Source organism: Hypomesus nipponensis, chromosome 21, assembly GCF_054491055.1.
Source record: "Hypomesus nipponensis isolate SF chromosome 21, ASM5449105v1, whole genome shotgun sequence".
NCBI lineage: Eukaryota > Metazoa > Chordata > Actinopteri > Osmeriformes > Osmeridae > Hypomesus > Hypomesus nipponensis.
This window is the reverse complement of record NC_140381.1, coordinates 3,248,706-3,270,000: the sequence shown is the minus strand read 5'-3', so window position 1 is coordinate 3,270,000 and position 21,295 is coordinate 3,248,706. Positions and strand designations below refer to the sequence as shown.

The following is a 21,295-nucleotide window of genomic DNA, read 5'->3' as shown; positions in this document are numbered from 1 at the left end:
GTACAGCAACTCATTGCTGACTTGAAAGCTAGCTACTAGTCTTTCATCCTTCAATCACCAATTAACAAGGGTCTATTTAATTGCAGTGGTTTGGGAGGGCAGGCAATTAACAGTGACGCTGAACTACACACAAATGCACACACACACACACAAGTGAATAAACACACGCGCACACACAGACACACACTACAATCCTTCTTAATGAGGTGCATCATCAGCTCTACATTCCTCCTCTCCTCTCTCCATCTCCCTCTTTATCTCTCTCCTCTCTTGCTCCATCTTTCTGTTCATCTCATCTCTCACACTCCTCATGTCTCTAAACTCTCACCCTCTTTCTGATTTTTTTTTTTTTTTCAAAAATGAATCACGCATCTTCGGTCTCTCACTCGCTTTCTTTTTCTCTCTCTCACTCTCTTTCCATCTCTATGTCTCTCTCTCTCTTCCTTCCTTGTCCTGTAAATCTCGGTTATTCAAAATGCACTTTTATTTCCTCCTTCTCCTCCAGTTTCTAAGGTCTTATTTCTCAGACTTCCCCCTTATCTTCTCCACCTCATTTCTTTCTACTAACTTCATCTCCCTTTGTTTCTCTGAATTGGGATCAATATGGAATTATACTCCCCCCCCCACACACACACACACATATACACACATATACACACACACACACATACAAACAAACACACAAACAGATTGCAAGGTCCTGTACAGTACTGCCTTTGTGAGATCAAATTACACAGAGACTAAATTGTATGGAACTGAAATAATGACAGGTGTCTTAACTGTGTTGTTCTCTCTCTCACTCTCTGCCTTTATCCCTCTCTCTATGCCTCCATCCTTCCATCCTAGGATCCTTCAAAGGGATGTGTAAACAGATAGATCACTTCCCTGAAGATACTGACTACCAGGCCGATGCTGCAGAATACTTCCTACGTGAGTTCCACCTCTCTCTCCGTCTCTCTCTCTCCCTCCATCTCTCTCTATCTGTCTGTCTATCCCTTCGTTTCTTCCTCTCCTTCCATCGAGGTATTTATACTGCCATCTCACACTACAAGACTCAAACAGAGTGACATGGAGGAAGGGGAAGCAGGAGGAGGAGCAGGAGGAGGATGATGAGGAGGAGGGGGAGGGGGAGGAGGAGGAGGGGAATGGGGAGGGAGAGGGGGAGCGAGGAGGAGGAGGGGAGGAGGAGGAGGAGGGGAGGAGGGGGAGCGGGAGGAGGAGGAGGAGGAGTAGGAGGAGAAGCGGGAGGAGGGGGAGGAGGATGAGGAGGAGGAGGGGGAGGAGGAGGCTAGCAGTGCTGGTCTGTCTCTCTCCCTGTGACTTGCCAATTAGGACACGTACTCTATAAATACCCCGGAGCTATGTTATATGGGTCACACCTCTCCCTCCATGCCTCCGTCCCTCTCCTCCTTCCCTCCCCCCTTTCGTCCCTCCCTCCCTCCCCTCCCTCCTCCTTACCTCCCTCTCTACCCTCTCCCACCCTCTACCCTCCGTCCATCCCTCCATCTCTCTCCTCCTCTCCGTCCCTCCAAAGGTGTGAGAGGAGGTGGGGGAGGAGGAGAGTATGCTGGGGGGCACTTGACCCCCATGGCCTGTCCATGGTTCTGGAACCTACCTACCATCAAGCTCCACCACTCAGTGAACTGTGCTGAGAGAAGCAGGGCTAAAACACCTACCATCACTGCTGGTGTGGGAACGTGTGTGTTGGTTTGAATATGTGTGTGTCTGGATGGCAAGTGAGCGTTTGTGAAGGTGTGTGGGGGTGCGTGCGTGTGTAGTGTGGGAATGTGTGTGCCAAGGAGTGTGTGTGTGTTGTTTTTAATGTGTCTGTGTGAGTACGTCTGTGTCTGGATGGTATGGGAGCGTTTGTGAAGGTGTGTGGGGGTGAACGTGTGCCCAGTGTGTGAATATGTGTGCAAATGTGTGTGTATGCGTGTGTGTGTTTTAGATTTGAGATCTGCCCTAACACTCACTATGCCTCCCACTCCTTCCCTGCGTTGTCATGGTGACCGTTTGAAGTGTGAGGTGTTTGCTACCGGTAGGCCAGCCAGCTCATCAGAATAGCCGAGGTCTCCACGGCGATAGGTGTTTGTTCAGCTTTCTGTTGATGTTGTCATGGTGATGCTGTCATGGTTTGGCTGTTGTCATGGGAACAGATTCTTCAGCGACGTTTGTCTTTGCTGCGCCTCCTCGTCTGTCGTCAACAAACATACGCGTGTTACTGTACCGTGAAGAGAGACCTAGAAACACGCGTGTTACTTTACTCTACCGTGAAGAGAGACCTACAAACACACGCGTGTTACTTTACTGTACCGTGAAGAGAGACATACAAACACACGCGTGTTACTTTACCTTATCGTGTAGAGAGACCTACACTCTTCGTATCCCCTCTTCGTGATACTCTTCGTATCACAAAGAGGGGAGACCAACATAGGGGACATATAAAGGGAAGGAGATAAGGAGACAAGTCTAGTGGACATGCAAAAGAAAGAAGATGAGGAGAGGATTATAGTAATCAGTATCAGGATCAAGACAGGGTTTGTTTGTTTGTTTTATTGGTCAGATCACTTCCTCTAGGCTGGAGGGGTCCTCACAACCTCAGGTCTCCGATAGGCGTCCGTCTCAAATGCCGGTGTCATTACTTGAATCACGACTACGAAGATCAAGCCTGGGGCAAAGGGTGATGCAACACAAACTGTAAACACACACACACACACAATGTCTGATGTTCGTCATTGTTTTACTCCCTCTCTCTCTCTCTCTCTCTCTCTCTCTCTCCCTATCTCTCTCTCTCTTTCTCCTCCCTCCCTTCCTCTCTCTGTTTCTGGCTCCCAGTAGCAGGGTGAGTTGACACATCCTCACATGTGGTTACATAAGACGAGAGAGAGCAGAGCGAGGGGTGCGGGATAGGAGGGGAAGGGAGAAAGAGGGAGGTGAAGAAGAGAGAAGAGAGGGAGACCAGCGAGCAGTGAGAGATGCAGAGGGAGAGAGAGAGAGAGAGAGAGAGAGAGAGAGAGGAGAGAGAGAGAGAGAGAGAGAGAGAGAGAGAGAGAGAGAGAGAGAGAGAGAGAGAGAGAGAGATGGGAGAAGAGAACTGGATGAAGAAGGAGAGAGATTTAGAAAGCTATGAAAAGGAGAGCAGAGAGAGATGAAGTAGAGAGAGTGTAGGGAGAGGAGAGAGGGAGAAAGAAAGACTAGAGGGAGAGGACAGAGACTAAGGAGACAGCGATGAATACGAAGAGAGTGGGTAGAGAGAAAGACAGAGAGAAAGAGGGAGGGAGGGAGGGAGGGAGGGAGGGAGGGAGGGAGGGAGGGAGGGAGGGAGGGAGGGAGGGAGGGAGGGAGGGAGGGAGGGAGGGAGGGAGGGAGGGAGCAGCACCACTGGGTCTGTATATCTGATGGGGGGAGTAAGCAAAGGGGAGGGAGAGGGGGGAGAGGGAGAGGGGGGGAGAGAAAACGATAAATAGACTCTGAAACAGAAAGTAGAGAGGATGGCGTGGAGGAAGGGAGATGGAGCAAACAAACAAAAAGAGGGATGGAGTGAGGGAGGGGTGATAAGATGGATAGATGTTTGGAGGAGAGAGAGATGGATGGCTACGCAGAGAGAGAGCTGGTTGGAGGACAGATCGTATCATAGATGGATTGAAAGACGAGAAGAGTTATGGAGGGGAGAAAGATGGATGGAGGGATGTAGAGATAGATAGTTGGTTGGAGGAGAACAGGATGGATGGAAAGGTGTGTAGATGTCTGGATGTGTGTGTGTGTGTGTGTGTGTATGTGTGTGTGTACTTCCTTAGCGTGTGTGTGTGGTTATCATGCGATGATCCGGTGAATGGGATTATATGCTCAAGAGCTCGGCTTTTACCCAAACTGGCTTCGATATGACACATGGCCGCTGTTCACACACACATATACACGTATGCACATGCACACACACATGCAGCAAAATGCACACACGCACACATACCACACACACACACACACTTTCTGTGACTTACCAAATTTACCACAGAAAATACAACCACCGATCTAAAATTAGAAAGGTAGATGCTACTGGAAATCATTCCACGGTTCTAGAACCCACATGATGGTGACGTCATCATGTGGACGATGTCATCCAGCCGGCTGATGTCATTGGTCCTATTTTAAACCAGAGCAGCCAATGACAGGCACTTCATTTAACTGAGCTACAGCCCAGACAAATGAGTGCATGACGGAGAGAGAAGAGGTATTACCATACACACACACGTACACTGAGACACACTTAACTGATTGACTTTAGCAACTATATGGATGTTGACTTGTTGTGGTTGTTTTACACACACACACACACACAAACACACACACACACACACGGACACAGTGGCTACACAGGTCAAAGCCAGAGAAATCTGACCACTACAATAGCTACCACGGTTACATAAAAAGCCAGATGTCATTGGCTGGCGTGGGGTAGAGGGCTGTGAGGGGGGCTATGCCCCAGTCTCAGAGTGAGAGGGGGAGGGAGAGGGAGAGAGGGGGGGGGGGGGGGGGGGGGGGGGGGGGGGGGCAGAGAAAGAGTGAGAGAGAAAGGAAGGAGGGAGGGAAAGGGAGAGAGGGACAGAGAGAGAGAGAGAGAGAGAGAGAGAGAGGGAGAGAGAGAGAGAGAGAGAGAGAGGGAGAGAGAGAGAGAGAGAGAGAGAGAGAGAGAGAGAGAGAGAGAGAGAGAGAGAGAGAGAGAGAGAGAGAGAGAGAGAGAGAGAGAGAGAGAGAGAGAGAGAGAGAGAGGGAGGGAGGGAGGGAGGGAGGGAGGGAGGGAGGGAGGGAGGGAGGGAGGGAGGGAGGGAAAGCGGGAAAGCGGGTAAGAGAGAGAGAGAGAGAGAGAGAGAGAGGGACAGAGAAAGGGTGAGAGTGAGATAGGGGGGAAGAAAAGAGTAGAGGGACAAGGACATGGAGAGAGAGTGTGTTCACAGTCGAGTTTGTGTTTGGAGCTCCCTGCATGTATGTGTCAGTTTGCAGAACATGTGTGTAAACATCAGGTGTGTGCAGGACCTTGTAATGATCAGGTGGTGTGTGCAGGACCATGCTTGTAATGAATGAACACGTTGTTACGCTGCGTGATGGTGAGGTCAGTGTTTGATCATCAGTGTTTGATCATGTGGCAGAGAGGGCTGAGATAAACATCACTGTAACATGGGTCGCCCCCCCACACACACACACGCACACACACACACACACACACACGCACACACACACACACACACACGCACACACACACACACACACACGCAAACACACACACACACGCACACACACACACACACACACACACGCACACACACACACACACGCACACACACACGCATTCCTACTGTAAGACTTGTCTTTGTTGAGGTGCCACTGCAGTACACCTGATCTCCATTATGTGTGGGATGTGTGCGTGGTGTGTGTGTGTGTTCTTGGGTTACCTCGCATGGGTGGTGTACAGTGTCCGGGAAACACCTTCTCAAGGGAGACAGTGGATGTGCGTGTGTATGTTAGTATGTGTGTGCATGTGTTTGTGTGTGTTTGTGTGTGTGAGAGTTCAGTCTTCTGTTTTATTGCTCATGCATAGATGTGTGTGTGGTGTGTGTGTGTGGTGTGTATGTGTGTGGTGTGTGTCTGGTGTGTATGTGTGTGTGTGTGTGTGTGTGTGTGACGAGTGGTCCCAGGGAGCTCCCTGTGGTGGGTTCGCCCCCGCCTCTATAACTCAGCCACAATTACCAAGTGCTTTTCCACTGGAGCTAATGAAACCATAAGTCACACACACACACAGACACTCACCTATGCACCACCATTAACTCATTACACACACACCACACACACACACACACTACACACTCACTCACCTATGCACAACCATTTACACAATACACACACACACCAGACACGCACAAACATACACCACACAGACATAAACACACACTCCCCACTGCAGTAGATCCAACTAACCGATGAAGGAGGGGGTCAGGAGGAGGAGGGGGGGGGGGAAAGAGAGGGATGAACAAGGGTATGTGGGGGGAGAGGGAGAGAGGGATGAAGAGAAAAAACAACATGAAAGAAGAAGGGAAAGACGAAGGGAATGCTTGAGTAATATTGTATAACCAGGGTTAGTGTTGCGACAGGCTACAACTAACATTTAGCTAAAGCTCAAAGTTGCTCATTCCCTGTAGCTGCTAGTCTGTCATCTGTGTGTAGCATTAGCCTCTAGCTAGCCGCTAGCTAACCTCCGAAGCCCATAGAGATATATCATATTTGTCATTTGTGTGTAAGGTTAGCCGCTAGCTAGCCACTAGCCCACAGAGATATCATGTGGATGAGTGGTAGTGGGGTCAGGATGCTACGGCTAAGTTAGCATGAGGACCCTGCAGGGCACTGCAGACTCATGTGATAATTGTGTCCCTCTCTCTCTCTCCATCTCTTTCCCCCTCTGCCTTTCTCTCTCTCTCTCTCTCTCTCTCTCTCTCTCTCTCTCTCTCTCTCTCTCTCTCTCTCTCTCTCTCTCTCTCTCTCTCTCTCTCTCTCTCTCTCTCTCTCTTCCTCTACCTCTCTCCCTCTCTCTCTTCCTCTACCTCTCTCTCTATTTCCCTCTTTGCCTCTCTCTTTATCTCTCTATCTTTCTCTCTCTCCCTCTCTCTATCTTTCTTTCACCTCGTTCTCCCTCTTTCTCTCTCTCTCCTGTATTGTGTTTTCTGTAGCGCTGATGTCATACTAGTAAGCACTGTGACAGAGCGAGAGAGAGAGAGAGAGAGAGAGAGAGAGAGAGAGAGAGAGAGAGGAAGACAGGGAAGGAGAGAGACAGAGAGAAAGAAAAGAGAGAGAATGGTAAAGAAATAAAAAGAGCAAGAAGGAAAGGGAGAAGAAAAAATATGGGGAGAGAGAGAGATGAAAAGAAAGAGCCGTAGCTGGAGGCAAAGCAGCTAGCAGAGCCACGTTAGCCTGTAGGCTTCTGATGTCTTCCTCCTCTTCTCTTCCTGTTCTCTCTTTCCATTTCACCCCCCTCTCCCCCCCCCCTCTCTCTCTCTATCTCTCTCTCTCTCTCTCTCTCTCTCTCTCTCTCTCTCTCTCTCTCGTATTTATATCCATACTTTCTTCTGTCCAACATGCCCTGTTGTGGAGACCTCTTGATGTATGTTTATGGCTTGGTGAGTGTATGTGTGTGTATGAGAGAGAGAGAGATGTGTGTGTGTGCATACAGTATGTGTGAGATGTGTATGTGTTGGTGTGTGTGAGAGAGAGAGAGAGAGAGAGAGAGAGAGAGAGAGAGAGAGAGAGAGAGAGAGATGTGTGTGTGTCCATATGTATGTGTGTGAAATGTGTATATGTGTGTGTGTGTGTGTGTGTGTGTTGTATTGGCTCTCACAGATGGAGGAGTGTCTCTTGCTTGCTGTGATTCTCACTGTCTCAAAGTCAGAGTCTGTTTAGTTCCTGTTGAGAGATATGTGTGTGTGAGTGTGTGTGTGTGAGTGTGTGTGTGTGAGGTGTGTGTGTGTGAGGTGTGTGTGTGTGAGGTGTGTGTGTGTGAGGTGTGTGCTGGTGGGTTGGCAAACGATTATGTGTGTGTATGTGTGTGTGTGTGAGTGTGTGTGTGTGCGTGTCTGATAGTGAATGTGTATATGTGTGTTTCATGGTTGTTTGTGAATAAGCACTCACAAATCATGCATGAGTGTGTGTGTCTGTGTGTGTTCAGTCATCTTAACTGTACATGTTGATGAGTACTGGAGGTTAGGATGTGAGAGGAGAAGAGAATAGGAGGAGGGGAGAGGAGAGGAGAGGAGGGGAGAGGAGGGGAGGGGAGACGAAGGAAGGGGAGAGGGGTGAGGAAGATGGAGGAGGGGAAGGTGAGGGGGAGAGGGGTGAGGAAGGGGGAGGCTGGAACGAGGCCAGCTCTGAGGTCACCTTAATATTTAATCATCCTGGCCAACTGGAACCCCCCCCCCCCACACACACACACACACACTTGAAGACACGCACAGTCAACACACACACACACACACACACTGAACTGCCCTGGAACTGCCACTAATTCAGTAACCAGGGTAACGGCCCTGACAGCACAGAGGACGCCAAATCGACCAATCAGAGGGCACAGAGGCAGACGTGTGATGGACAGCACGATAAAGAGAGGAGTCGGGGACACAGACAGAGAGATGGAGAGATGGAGGGATGGAGGGATGGAGAGATGGCAGGGAGGACTAATGGGGCGAGTAGTGTCTGCTACCTATTAGAGGAGAGATCACTGATAGAGGGAGAGAGAGTGAGGAGGGGGAGAGAGAGAGGGTAGAGAGAAAGGAGGGTAGAGAGAGGGAGAGGGAGAAAGAGTGCGAGGAACCTGACGGAGAAAAATGAAGACAGAAGCGTTAGAAGACAGTGTGTGTTCCGAGGACGCATGGAGCAAGTAGAGAGAGAGAGAGAGAAAGAGAGAGAGAGAGAGAGAGAGAGAGAGAGAGAGAGAGAGAGAGAGAGAGAGAGAGAGAGAGAGAGAGACAGACAGAGAGAGAGACAGAAAGAGAGAGGGAGGAGAGTATCTTGCTGCATGTGAGCTCTTCTTCTCCTCCTCCCTCTCATCTCTTACCCCAGTTCCAGTCTCCTCCTTCTTTAATCTTTTTCCTCATCCTCCTCTTCTTCTCCTGTTCCCCTCCAACCATTTTAAACCGTTTGTCCTGCACATTATTAAATCATTTTTAATGGTATTATTTATTGAATTATTTATACAGGTTAATCTCTTTGAGTCCCATATCTGAATGATGTCACAGCCTATCAGTCTCTCAGTGCTGGAGGTTCACCCCTTCTCTTTCTCTCTCCCTTTGTATGTGTGTGTGTTGCTTCTGTCTCTCTGCTTCTTTGTGCGTGTCCTTCTCTGTGTGTCCTTCTGTGTGTGTGTGTGTGTTGCTTCTGTCTCTCTGTTTCTATGTGTGTGTCTTTCTCTGTGTGTCTTTCTGTGTGTGTGTGTTGCTTGTGTGTGCATGTCCTTCTGTGTGTGTGTGTGTGTGTGTGTGTGGTCCAGGTGCGGTGAGAGCCTCCAGCATCTTCCCCATCATGAGTGTGATCCTGCTCTTCATGGCTGGCTTGTGTATCGCTGCCAGCGAGTTCTACAAGTCACGCCACAACATCATCCTCAGCGCCGGGATCCTGTTTGTCTCCGCAGGTATAGAGGGAGGGAGGGAGGGAGGGAGTACAAGGAGAGACAAAAGGATGGAGAGAGGGATGGATGGAGGAAGAGGGACGGAGGTAAAGGTGGAGGAAAGGAGGAAGTGGAGGATGTGGAGGGTCAGCTGTAGGAAGACAGAGAGAGGAGGAGGAGAGTCTTATCTAAAGCAGGTCACATACAGCCAGGCCAGTGTGTGTGTGTGTGTGTGTGTGTGTGAAGGGGGGATGGTTCTAGGTCATGCCCTACTGTGCAGAGCCAGATAACTAGTCTCCCTGCAAGTGAGAGACACAAATCCCTCTCCATCTCTCTCTCTTTCACTTTCATTCTTTCTCCCCTTCTTCTCTCCCCCTCTCTCTCTCTCTCTCTCTCTACCTCTCTACCTCTGTCTTTATCTCTCTCTCTTCCCCCTCTCTCTGTCTCAATCCCTTTCTTTTGCACTTTCTCTCTACTTATCCCCGTCTCCATCTCTCTCTTTCTACCTCTCTGTCTCCATCTCCATCTCCATCTCTCTCTCTCTCTCTCTCTCTCTCTCTCTCTCTCTCTCTCTCTCTGTCTCTCTCTCTCTCTCTCTCTCTCTCTCTCTCTCTCTCCATTCCTTCCTGTTGCTAGGCTAGAACAGTCTATTGGGATTAGACTCTAAAAATAAGGAGTCCCTGACACACTTCTCCTGTCATCCCTCCATCCCAATCACACGTCCACTGAACACCATTGGAGGAATGAAGAACAGATGAAAGACGGACGGCAAAAGAAAGAGAGATGGAGAGAGTTTTAAGGAGAAAGGGAGGTAGAGGTGGAGCGAGAGAGAGGGGAGAGAGGGTGGAGAGAGAGAGGGGAGAAAGGGTGGAGAGAGAGAGGAGAGAGGTTGGAGAGAGAGGGGGGAGAAAGGGTGGAGAGAGAGAGGGGAGAGAGGGTGGAGAGAGAGAGGGCAGAAAGGGTGGAGAGAGAGAGGGGAGATAGGGTGGAGAGAGAGAGGGGAGAAAAGGTGGAGAGAGAGAGGGAGAGAGGGTAGAGAGAAACAGGGGAGAGAGTATGGAGAGAGAGAGGAGAGAGGGTGGAGAAAGAGAGGGGAGAGAGGATGGAGAGAGAGGGGAGAAAGGGTGGAGAAAGAGAGGGGAGATAGGGTGGAGAGAGGGGAGAAAGGGTGGAGAGAGAGAGGGGAGAGAGGGTGGAGAAAGAGAGGGGAGAGAGGGTGGAGAGAGAGAGAGGAGAGAGAAGGTGTGGACATACGTCGTAGGAATATATGCCCTAATTACCACCTTCCACCGAGTGAGAGAGACAGAAAGGGCGTGAGAGAGAGAAAGAAAAAAAGAGAGAGGTAAAAGGGTGCGTATATGTGTAAATTACAAGTGTTGAATTCCTTCCCCTATTCCCCTGCCCGCCCCCCCCCTCTCCTCCACCTCCCTCCCCCTCCACCTCCCAGGCCTGAGCAACATCATCGGCATCATCGTCTACATATCGGCCAACGCGGGCGACCCGTCCAAGAGCGACAGCAAGAAGAACAGCTACTCGTACGGCTGGTCCTTCTACTTTGGCGCGCTCTCCTTCATCATGGCCGAGATGGTGGGCGTGCTGGCCGTGCACATGTTCATCGACCGACACCGGCAGCTCCGCGTGGGCGCCCGGGCGGCCGACTACCTCCAGGCGTCCGCCATCACCCGCATCCCCAGCTACCGCTACCGCTACCGGCGGCGCTCGCGCTCCTCGTCCCGCTCCACGGACCCCTCCCCCTCCCGGGACGCCTCCCCCGTGGGGCTGAAGGGCTTCGGGGCGCTGCCCTCCACCGAGCTCTCCATGTACACGTTGCCGCGGGATACGCTCAAGGGGTCGTCGGGGTCGCCGCCGGGCAACTACAACTCCACGGAGAGGGACCACAACTTCCTGCAGGTCCATAACTGCCTCCCCAAGGACCTTAAGGACGGAAACGCAGCCAACCGACGCACCACCCCGGTATGAGGGGCCACACCCCCCCACCTGAGGCTGGGCGGGAGGATGGAGGGACCAAGGGAGGGAGGGATGAGAGGGAGGGGAGGAAGGGAGGGAGGGAGGGAGGAAGGAGGGAAGCAGAACGGAACTAGTGTTCTGGTCGTCTGGAGTACAGCTGTTGTATCAGATGAGCGTCTCAGTTTGTACGTTGAGCAAAAAAAAGAGAAAAAGTCTTTGAACGACCCCCCAAAAAAAGCAGACAAAAACTAAACGAAAACGAAAAAAAATGAAAATGCATGATTTTCCCATCTACCGTTGTTTGAAACGTTTTAAACATGTTTGTAAAGATAGGGAAGGGGAGGAGGGGAAACCGGGAGACGGAAGCAGGGAAAAGGAGGGGTGTACCCGATTTGTAAAGGTGTGCGAGCTTGGTGGGGTGGGGTTAGGCCAGGCTGTGAGTCTAAACTGTGGTCTATATTTCTCTGGCCAGTGTAACTGAGGGGCTGTGGACAGCCTCTCCCAGCTGTGATCCCACCCTCCATCACAGAACCCCCCTCCACCCCTCCACCTCTCTGCCCCTCCACCCCTCTGCCCCTCCACCCCTCCACCCCTCCACCTCTCTGCCCCTCCACCCCTCCACCTCTCTGCCCCTCCACCCCTCCACCTCTCTGCCCCTCCACCCCTCCACCTCTCTGCCCCTCAACTCCTCCACCTCTCTGCCCCTCCACCCCTCCACCTCTCCACCCCTCACTTTAGTTGCTGTATCTATTTCAGTTCTGTCTTTCTTTGCATCAATACTGTGAAGAACTGGGATTGTTTTTTTAGCAGGGAGGTAACCCTGATCGGAATAAAACCGACGTATAAGTTAATATATGTATTAATTATATATCATTATATATAAATATATATATGTTAATACAACAACAGGTGGTTTTACCTGGCACACAAAAAAGAACACAGATGATAAACAAGAATAATCTAACAAGTCATTATAGAAACTAAAACAGGAAGCTGGGTTAATCGTGATTGGTTGGAGTACAACGCCATGACAACAGGGGGTGACAGGAAGTGACAGGAAGTGTGGGTGAGAGTTGGCAAACGTGAACAGACAGTTAGTTAGTATTAGATAACTTCATATTATTTAAGAGAATTTCTTTGGCCTTCTCACTGAGGGTACCGGCGGCCATCTTTGTTCGGAGTTGAAAACTGGACAATTGTGTGACTCCAGCATCAACTTCACTTCCTCCTCTGGCCAGAAGAAGAGGATTCTACGGCAAGCCTAAACGGACACAAAGAACAGTGGGAATGGGACTTTGCTAAAAAAAAGACTAAAAAAGAAACACAAACACAGACTCTTGTGTTGAGAGAGAGAGACTGACGTGAGTGAGCAGCTCATCGATTTAGAAATTGACATGCATGCTAATCAAAACCATCCAATCTGCTTTTTGAGAAAACCCAACGTTTTGAAGTAAGATACTAAAGTGTACCAGAGGATGGGTGGAGAGCAGATGTTGATGTTAACGTAATGTGTACTTCTCTTGATCGAAGGGGTAAAGGCGACTCTTCTTTATGCTTTCCACAAAGGGTATAAGACTTCTTCAGAAATCATTTATTTCTACATATAAGTATTCGTATTTTTTATTTTAAAATCTCGCACAGCCTCATAGTTGCCTGTTTTCGTTTTCAGAGTTTTCAGAGTTACGCTGTTTGTTGTTTTACTGAGAATTACAACACAAAAAAAAAACACTTAATGTCTTTCAAGGTGCCAAAACTGAACGGTCCTGATCTTGGATGAATCAAGTCCCCATGATGATCAATAAAACTGGACCCCTCTTAGGGACCTTCATGAGTGAGTGTGTGTTGCAGTGTGTGTGTCACTGTGTGTGTCTGTCTCTCAATGTATGAGTGTTTGTTGCAGCATGCGTGTCACTGTGTGTGTGTTTGTGTATATTGCAGTAAAATAGTGTGTGTAAGTGTGTGTATCTCGGCACCTGAATGTGTGTCACAGTGTGTGTGTGTGTGTCTCAGTGTGCATTTGAGTTACAGTGTGTGAGTGTGTTTGTGAAAACCTAAGTATCAACACAGCGACACTGCAGAGGGCAAAGGCAGGTTATTTTCAGACTCGGTCGAGAAGGTTCACGTTCAGTTGACCTCCCACAACTCTTTGTTACTGATGCTTGAGTCTGCACAGCAGTGTGAGAGCTGATCACGTATCACAGTGAGACACCGGCGTCCTAGATAGAACACCAGCACGGATGTGCCTTCTAGAATAGATCTGGACGTTCCGGGACATTCCAAACCGACTGTTGTGAGGTCGTCGGTGATGTGGAGGGATGAGTTTCTGAAGAGATTCCGGAAAGTATATTTTTGTTTTCCAATCTGTCTTTTTTTTTCCTAAGAATTATAGTATCAATTCACCCAATCACCCATCTTTGTTTCAGTCCCTGCAGACAATCGAGGCGGGTGCTTTTGCCCTCTTTTATTTCCCTTCATCCTCTCTCCATCCTCCACATCCCTCCTTCCTACTGGCAGTCTATTGGCTGCTTGTGTCATTCTATTAGCAGTGGAATTAATGTCACATTTGAAATCTGGAGCATTGGCCTCTATGTGTCCCAGTAAATGTGGCCCACACTCACACACACACACACACACACACACACACTCAGACACACGCACACACTCACACGCACTCAGACACACTCATGCGTGCAAACACTCACTTCTTTCACATGCACCCAACTGCGCACACACACACACACATGCACGCACATGAGCAAAGAAAGTCACACACACTCACACAAACCCACACACTCATACACACTCACACAAACACACACACTCATACACACTCACACAAACACACACAAACTCACACACACACTCACACAAACACACACTCATACACGTACACACTCACACACACACACACAGTCTGAGGGAAGGAGGGAGGGGTGCCAGAGCAGAAGCAGGGGAGCCGTGCGGACTCCACGCTGCCCCCTGCTGGTTCTGTGCTACCTGGTGATTCATCAGCCGTGCGTCTCAGAACATCCTGTTCTGCAGCGCGAGACAGGAAGTGCTACTAATCACCATGGAACACCGGATCCCTCAGAACACGCAACGCCAAACACACTGTTGTCTAGCAACCTTAGTTTCAAACCCCTCAATTGAAAGCCTAATTTTAAATCAGTGGTCTTTTGTCAGAGAAATGTATTGTATTTTAATTTTTACATTTGGGGAACGTGAAAGCAACAAGTGTTTGACACGACAAGTGTACAATGTACAACATCCACTCTGTACAGTTGATGGACATGTTAAATGGAGTTTGTTGCTTTAGGTGGAATGACTAGTTGGCGTTGCAGATATTTCCAGCTCCTTGTGTTGGGGGAGGGGAGCCATATGTCGTTCCCTTCCTCACCTGCAATTAACAAGCTTTTTGGGTCGTGAGGAGTTTGAGGCAATAGAACATCCCCCATACCTCCAGTCTGAAGGAGGGAGGGAGGGAGGGAGGGAGGGAGGGAGGGAGGGAGGGAGGGAGGGAGGGAGGGAGGGAGGGAGGGAGGGAGGGAGGGAGGGAGGGAGGGAGGGAGGGAGGGAGGGAGGGAGGGAGGGAGGGAGGGAGGGAGGGAGGGATGAGCAGGACCTCAATCATAAGCTCAAACTGTTGTCTGATGAATGCAGAGCAGTGTGTGTGTGTGTGTGTGTGTGTGTGTGTGTGTGTGTGTGTGTGTGTGTGCACGCTCATGGGTATATGCCCTTTTGAAGCACTGCAGAGCAGCTACCTACAGAATACCTTACAGTACGCAGTACACACACACACATGGACACACACACACAAATGAACACAAACACAAGCAGTTTTCAATGATCTTTTTATGCAGATTTAGTGTATGTAGACTTAAGCAACAGGTATACACTAGGTTATACAATATGTAATTAACAAGTTGTATTTGAAGACCGGTTTTTAAAAATCCATCGCTTTGACAACATACAAGACTACATGCAGCCAATGAGGTAATGACGTCTATAAGATACAGCCTGTTCTTCTTATGCCTGGAAACCAACAGTTGCAGTCTCTCTCTGGTGGCAGATGTTGGTACTGCAGGCTGACAGGGCTAGCTGTTGTAGACCTGCAGTTGTTGGCTTGAGGACATGTGGAGAATACCAATGCAGTCCTTACATGTGGCTGTCTATGGTGTAGCTACATTAGCGTGCTAGCACTGCAGGCTGCTCCAGCTTTAGTGACTGGGGGCCGAAGCTTAGTACTCTGTCGTGTCACTTTGTTCTAGAAGGTTTCAAGATAAGGGGGGTCAGATGGCTGAGTGGTTAGAGAGTCGGGCTATGAATCAGAAGGTTGTTGGTACGATTCTCAGCCATGACGTTGTGTCCTTGGGCAAGGCACTTTACCCTACTTGCCTCGGGGTGAATGTCCCTGTACTTACTGCAAGTCGCTCTGGATAAGAGCACCTGCTAAATGACTAAAAATGTACAATCATGTATTACTTTCGTGTGTGTGTTTTGACAGTTGTGTCTTATTCAACATCTGGCTGAGATGAGCTTGGACAGAGGACCCTTAGTAAAGGCCAAATTGACAGAGATGAAGTTCTCATAACACACACACACACTCACTACACACACACACACTCACCTTCCTGGCTCCATCCTGCTCGTCGCAGATGGTCAGGAGACGGTGTGTGTGTGTGTCAGGAAACTCCCTGTTCCAGACGGTGACCTCGCACTACTTCAGATAGTGTGTGTGTGTGTGTGTATGTGTGTAAAGGTGTGTGCATGGGTTTGTATGTGTGTGTGCCAGGGCTCCAGTGCAGAGGGGTTATTCTACAGACCACCAGGTAGCTTGGATTAGCCTAGTCTCCCTGGCATTTTCCTGGCACACACACACACACACACACACACACACACACACACACACACACACACACACACACACACACGTACACACACACACACACGTACACCCACAACGATTCTGGAAGCAATATACACCATTAACCTCTCTCACACAGACACATATAAATCGTGTAACATAGTCAAGGAAACACGTCAAAGAGACAGGTTTGTACCAGACTCAATAGAACCATACGTGTTTAAAAGCATTGCTTTGGGTGTTGAATCCACACACACAAACACACACAGCGACACACACACATAATCACTATAATTACGAGCACCCCCTCAATGAATGCAAATGCACTTCACTCACAACCAAGCATGTCCCGTAGAGTGTGTAGATAAAAGGTTTTAAATGATATATTCAAAATAACTCACAATATTCCCAAGGCAGGATCAGCCATCAGACTAACACAGGATCGTTAACGGCTAGGTGTCTTTCAGCTCCACTGGAACCCTACAGCAGATATACAGTTCATCCTGAGGTTGAAAGTGCTTTCTAGAATAAGAGTAGATAACCTTGGAGTGTAGATAAACTTGACGTGTGGATAAGCCTGACGTGTAGATAACCCTGGCATGTAGATAACCCTGACGTGTAGATAACCCTGGCGTGTAGATAACCCTGGCGTGTAGATAACCCTGGCGTGAAGATAACCCTGGCGTGAAGATAACCCTTGCGTGTAGATAACCCTGGCGTGTAGATAACCCTGGCGTGTGAATAACCCTGGCGTGAAGAGAACCCTGGTGTGTGGATAACCCTGGCGTGAAGAGAACCCTGGTGTGTGGATAACCCTGGCGTGTGGATAACCCTGGCGTGTGGATAACCCTGGCGTGTAGATAACCCTGGCGTAGGTGTATGAAGTGTTTGGGAGCAGGAGAGCAGCAGGCGAAGCCTGGAGGCTGAACTCATCTGAATGAGAGGAGGCTCGTCAGAGGAGGCTCGTTAGAGCTCTAATTACTGTCTGGTAACGAGCGTTAGGACTCTGACGCACTTATAAATGATTGAAATGATGAGAGGGTACCAGCTGTCAAGCCATAGACTGGAGCAGGGGAGGAGAGGGGGAGCAAGAGAAAGAGAGAGAGAGAGAATAAACTGACAATTAATACTCTTCTCATACAAAATTATTTTATTTTCAACCATACAAAAAATTCAGTCAGTCACAACAGGAATCAAATCGGACATCAAAAAGGTGTTCTGTAGAATGGGGGTGGGGGGGAATCTAGAACCTTCTGGCTCGGGTTCTAGAACCCTTCGGGTCAGGCTATGGAACCCTGAAGGTAATCCTCCAGGAACATTCTAGGTCAGGCTCTGGATGGTCTGAAGTCTGTCCTGGTAGAGAGAATGGAACGCCATGGCCAGGCTGAGGAATGGAGCCTCACAGTTCTCCATCTCCTTCTACACACACACACACACACCCACACGCACACACAGGTGCACACACGAGCGCACGCGAGTCCGGTGAGCAAAACTCATGTTATAACATCTACTTCTGTCTGTTTGAGGACATGTGGGTTTTCCAGGATCAGGTATCTATTACACATGGGTTGTATCCAGACTTGGGTGCACTCACCGCGGACGTCTCGTGGTACTCCAGCCCCTGGCTTTGGGCCCACCCCTGGGCCACGGAGACCTCCACCTCTCTCCTGGACGACAGGTCCGACTTGTTCCCAACCAGCACCCCTGAACACCACACACACACACACACACACACAGGTGAACATGCTCCCAATCCAAAAGATGGGAAGCGCTGTGGGAGCGGAGACGTGTGCCCGACCAGGGGCTGTCCTACCTGGGACCTGCAGGCCCTGGCAGTGGGCCCTCACCCTCTCCATCCAGCGGCTGCAACTGCTGAAGGACACCTCAGTGCTCACATCATAGACCAGGCACAGCACTGACGGCTGGCCCCACTACCCAGGAAGGGGACGGGCAGGAGGGATTCAGTGTCACAGAGAAGAGAGCTGTGTGTGTGTGTGTGTGTGTGTGTGTGTGTGTGTGTGTGTGTGTGTGTGTGTGTGTATTGGAGGTCAGAGGTGGGGAGAAGGCCTTACCATCTTCTCACAAGCTTCAACAAATGTTTCTCTCCCAGCGGAGTCAAAGATGTATAATTCCTGGAAGAAGAGAGAGAAATATATATATATAGAGAGAATATTTCGTCTCACATACTGGTCATGCATACAGAACCTCAGAACCTAACACCGAGGGATTAATTCAAGAGTTAAGAGGAAGAGATGGGGGGGGGGAGCGGGGGGGGGTGGAAGGGGGAGATGTGGAGGAGGTGGGGGGGTGGGGGTATACTCACCACACTGTCACTGGTCTCTGGGATGTTCACTGACTTCACCACCAGCTCCACTCCTGCAGTCTGGAACACAACCATGACAACCATGAAATACAACCATGACAACCATCGAACACAACCATGACAACCATGAAACACAACCATGACAACCATGAAACACAACCACAAATACCAAACAACATGAGCAAGTTCAACTTGACACTGCAACCCTGGGCATCTCTCCAGGAAGCAGGGTTATAGAACCATGGTTTTAGAGTCTTCAGTAGAGCCCATCCCATCAGGAAGACGTCACAAGGCACAACTCTTCCCTGTCAGGTTCCATGTGCCGGTCTAACTGAGGAGCTGTCACTACACGCAGTCCCTGTCCTGTTGTGAGATCAGCGTGACCTTGGAGGAGGGAACCAGACAATGCACCGCTCCACTCACAGGAGCCCTGGTCAGGAGAGTGTGACTAACACAGGACACTGCAGCCCAGCCGACCCCCCCCCCCTCTCTCTCTCCATAGTAGCCACTTATTACACTAGAGGCCCAAGTAGAGGGAGAGCGGTGAAAGAGGGAGAGAGGGAGAGAGAGAGAGAGGGTGGGGGGGTTAATAAGTTGATGTGATGCATGGCTGGACTCTAATGGCTAACATCTGGAGACAGACGGACGTGCGGTGAATGGAGCAGGCCTTCTTCTCCTCCTCTACCCTGCTGCCTTCATCCCTCTTGCCTTCATCCCTCCTGCCTGCATCCCTCCTGCCTTCATCCCTCCTGCCTTCATCCCTCTTGCCTTCATCCCTCCTGCCTTCATCCCTCTTGCCTTCATCCCTCCTGCCTTCATCACTCCTGCCTTCATCCCTCCTGCCTTCATCCCTCCTGCCTGCATCCCTCCTGCCTGCATCCCTCCTGCCTTCATCCCTCCTGCCTTCATCCCTCCTGCCTTCATCCCTCCTGCCTTCATCCCTCCTGCCTGCATCCCTCCTGCCTTCATCCCTCCTGCCTTCATCCCTCCTGCCTTCATCCCTCCTGCCTGCATCCCTCCTGCCTTCATCCCTCCTGCCTTCATCCCTCCTGCCTTCATCCCTCCTGCCTGCATCCCTCCTGCCTTCATCCACTCTCTTACTCCTTCCTTCTTTCATCCCTCCTTCTCCTCCTCTACCGTCCTTCCTTCTGCCTTTCAGGCTAGAGTTGGGAAACGACTTGGAAATTTGGCTTCAATGTTGATAAATGACTGTGTTGTTGTACTCACAGGTTGGCAAACACACACACACACACACATACACTAAGTGTGATTGTTATGCAGTGTGTGTGTGTGTGTTGTGCTCCTTAAGCACCTGCACATTGGCTTTCCTGAGCTTCGCTGTATTCACTATCGATGTTCCCGTCACTTCAGATCCACAATACTGCTGACACAGCCTCTCTCTCTCTCTCTCTATCACACACACGCACTGGGCAGACTTGGCTAACGTGCCCAGCTCCCCCAACAAACTCAATTTGCATCTACAAGTGGACATGAGAGAGGGAGGAGGAGGTGGAGGAGGAGGAGGAGGAGGAGGGGGGGGGGGTGTTTAAGCGTGCACATAAATGTGTCCAACGGAAATCAATAAACCATTGACAGCAGTAATCACGGGGCATGCGCCCACGCATGCATCAGCTAGCGTCATGTTAATTGTAGACGTGTCTACCTAATGCAACAAAAAATCTTGTGTAATTCCCTGCTGACGCGTAGCCAGCTGCGTTAGTGTATTATCTTTATATGGGATAGTTATACATTGGCTACAGTTCTTACCATGCTGTAGTTTTTCTGGAAGTGAGCTCCGTCGCTACGCAACATCTGTGACAAGGCGGTTTTCCCCACTGCAGCGTCTCCTGCCGAGAGAAAGGGTCAATGTTATAACAGTGGTGGTTCTAAGAAGCTGGCTAACTAGTACTGTACAGTACTAGCACTAGTAGTAGCTAAGCATTGGGTACTGTACGCGGTTGTAATGTTTGCTAATAGCTCATAATTTTCTCAAAGTGCACTCTTACCCACGAGAATACATCTCGCTCTCAACTTCACCATGTCAGAGAAAATAATGGAGATATGGCTATCGGTTAAACGGGGTAAACAATGTACACTTGATTATAAGGTTGTTTGTATTTTGAAAACACACTAACAGCTTAGATTTCTTCCTTCCGCCTCGGCAACATGGATACGACACGTTTCCTAGCAACCGCAGTGGCGCTGCCTCGGTTGTCCAACCACCGAGCCAAGCTGCGACAGCTGCGCTCTAATTGGCTGTTGTTGAAACGTAGGTGCCCCGACGTAAAAATTAGCCCAATGTTATTATTCCTCCGTATCGCCGCTAGAGGGCAACATTTTGCCTGCCGCATTTAAAAGTGCAAAGCATTTTGAACAGGTATCTTTTAGCACTTTTATAAGAGGTTTCTCAATATCTGTATTTCAAGGACTTGAACCAACTAACATATTTATTCGGCTTACAATTCTAATAAAAACTTTACAACTTTAGCCAACGTTTATTGTTTTCAGGCGTAGCCTATTGGACAAAAAAACGAATGTAAATATCACTGAACTAATTGTTAACCTGTGTTTGGTGAACAAGGCTTTTGTTTATTTGTTATTTTATAGCGTACTCAGTCTCTCGTTTGATTGATGCAGGGTATTTATGGCTAAAGCCGTTTCTGGCAGTTGGTTCTGTGGTATTCTATATTGTAGGATTGTCAAGTCATTTTTCCCTTGCTCCCTAAACGCCTGCTCTTCTGACAAATGGACAGCACATGACTCCTCTAGGGTCCTGGGCTTAGAGCAAGAGCGCGTAACCCTCGTGATTGTCTACGTGTGTGTGTAAGTACGTGCGTGTGCGTGTTTGTGTGTGTGTGTGTGTGTGAGAGAGAGAGAGAGAGAGAGAGGTTACGCGCACGGACACATTTCTAACCGGAAAATGCTTGCAGGCTTGGCAGTGAAAGCGCGCTCATGCGTTCGCCACCCGCTTCTCTGCTGCCTCGACCCCCTCCTTTCT

General features: G+C 49.6%; 2 protein-coding genes across 3 annotated transcripts in view; one reads left to right on the top strand and one right to left on the bottom strand.

The window, feature by feature from the left end:
* cacng2b (calcium channel, voltage-dependent, gamma subunit 2b) overlaps positions 1-11,122 on the top strand; it is a 27,695-nt gene extending 16,573 nt beyond the window's left edge. Inside the window, exons 2-4 of the mRNA XM_084684774.1 lie at positions 847-930; positions 9,026-9,166; positions 10,590-11,122. Of these exons, the coding sequence (XP_084540900.1) occupies positions 847-930; positions 9,026-9,166; positions 10,590-11,122 (758 nt within the window). The remainder of the gene's footprint in view (positions 1-846; positions 931-9,025; positions 9,167-10,589) is intronic.
* Positions 11,123-17,106: 5,984 nt separating this feature from the next.
* Positions 17,107-20,524, bottom strand: ift27 (intraflagellar transport 27 homolog (Chlamydomonas)). 2 transcript variants are annotated; one of them, XM_084685423.1, is made up of 8 exons: positions 20,433-20,524; positions 20,304-20,328; positions 20,065-20,144; positions 18,298-18,357; positions 18,047-18,106; positions 17,788-17,905; positions 17,569-17,678; positions 17,107-17,393 (listed from the first exon to the last, which is right to left on the bottom strand). In XM_084685423.1, the coding sequence occupies exons 3-8, from the start codon at positions 20,107-20,109 to the stop codon at positions 17,295-17,297; spliced, it is 492 nt and encodes a 163-aa protein (XP_084541549.1). In that variant the 5' UTR covers positions 20,110-20,144; positions 20,304-20,328; positions 20,433-20,524; the 3' UTR covers positions 17,107-17,294. The 2 variants fall into 2 exon arrangements, with proteins under 2 accessions (XP_084541549.1, XP_084541548.1); XM_084685422.1 differs by having other exon boundaries at positions 20,304-20,487.
* Positions 20,525-21,295: the final 771 nt, after the last annotated feature.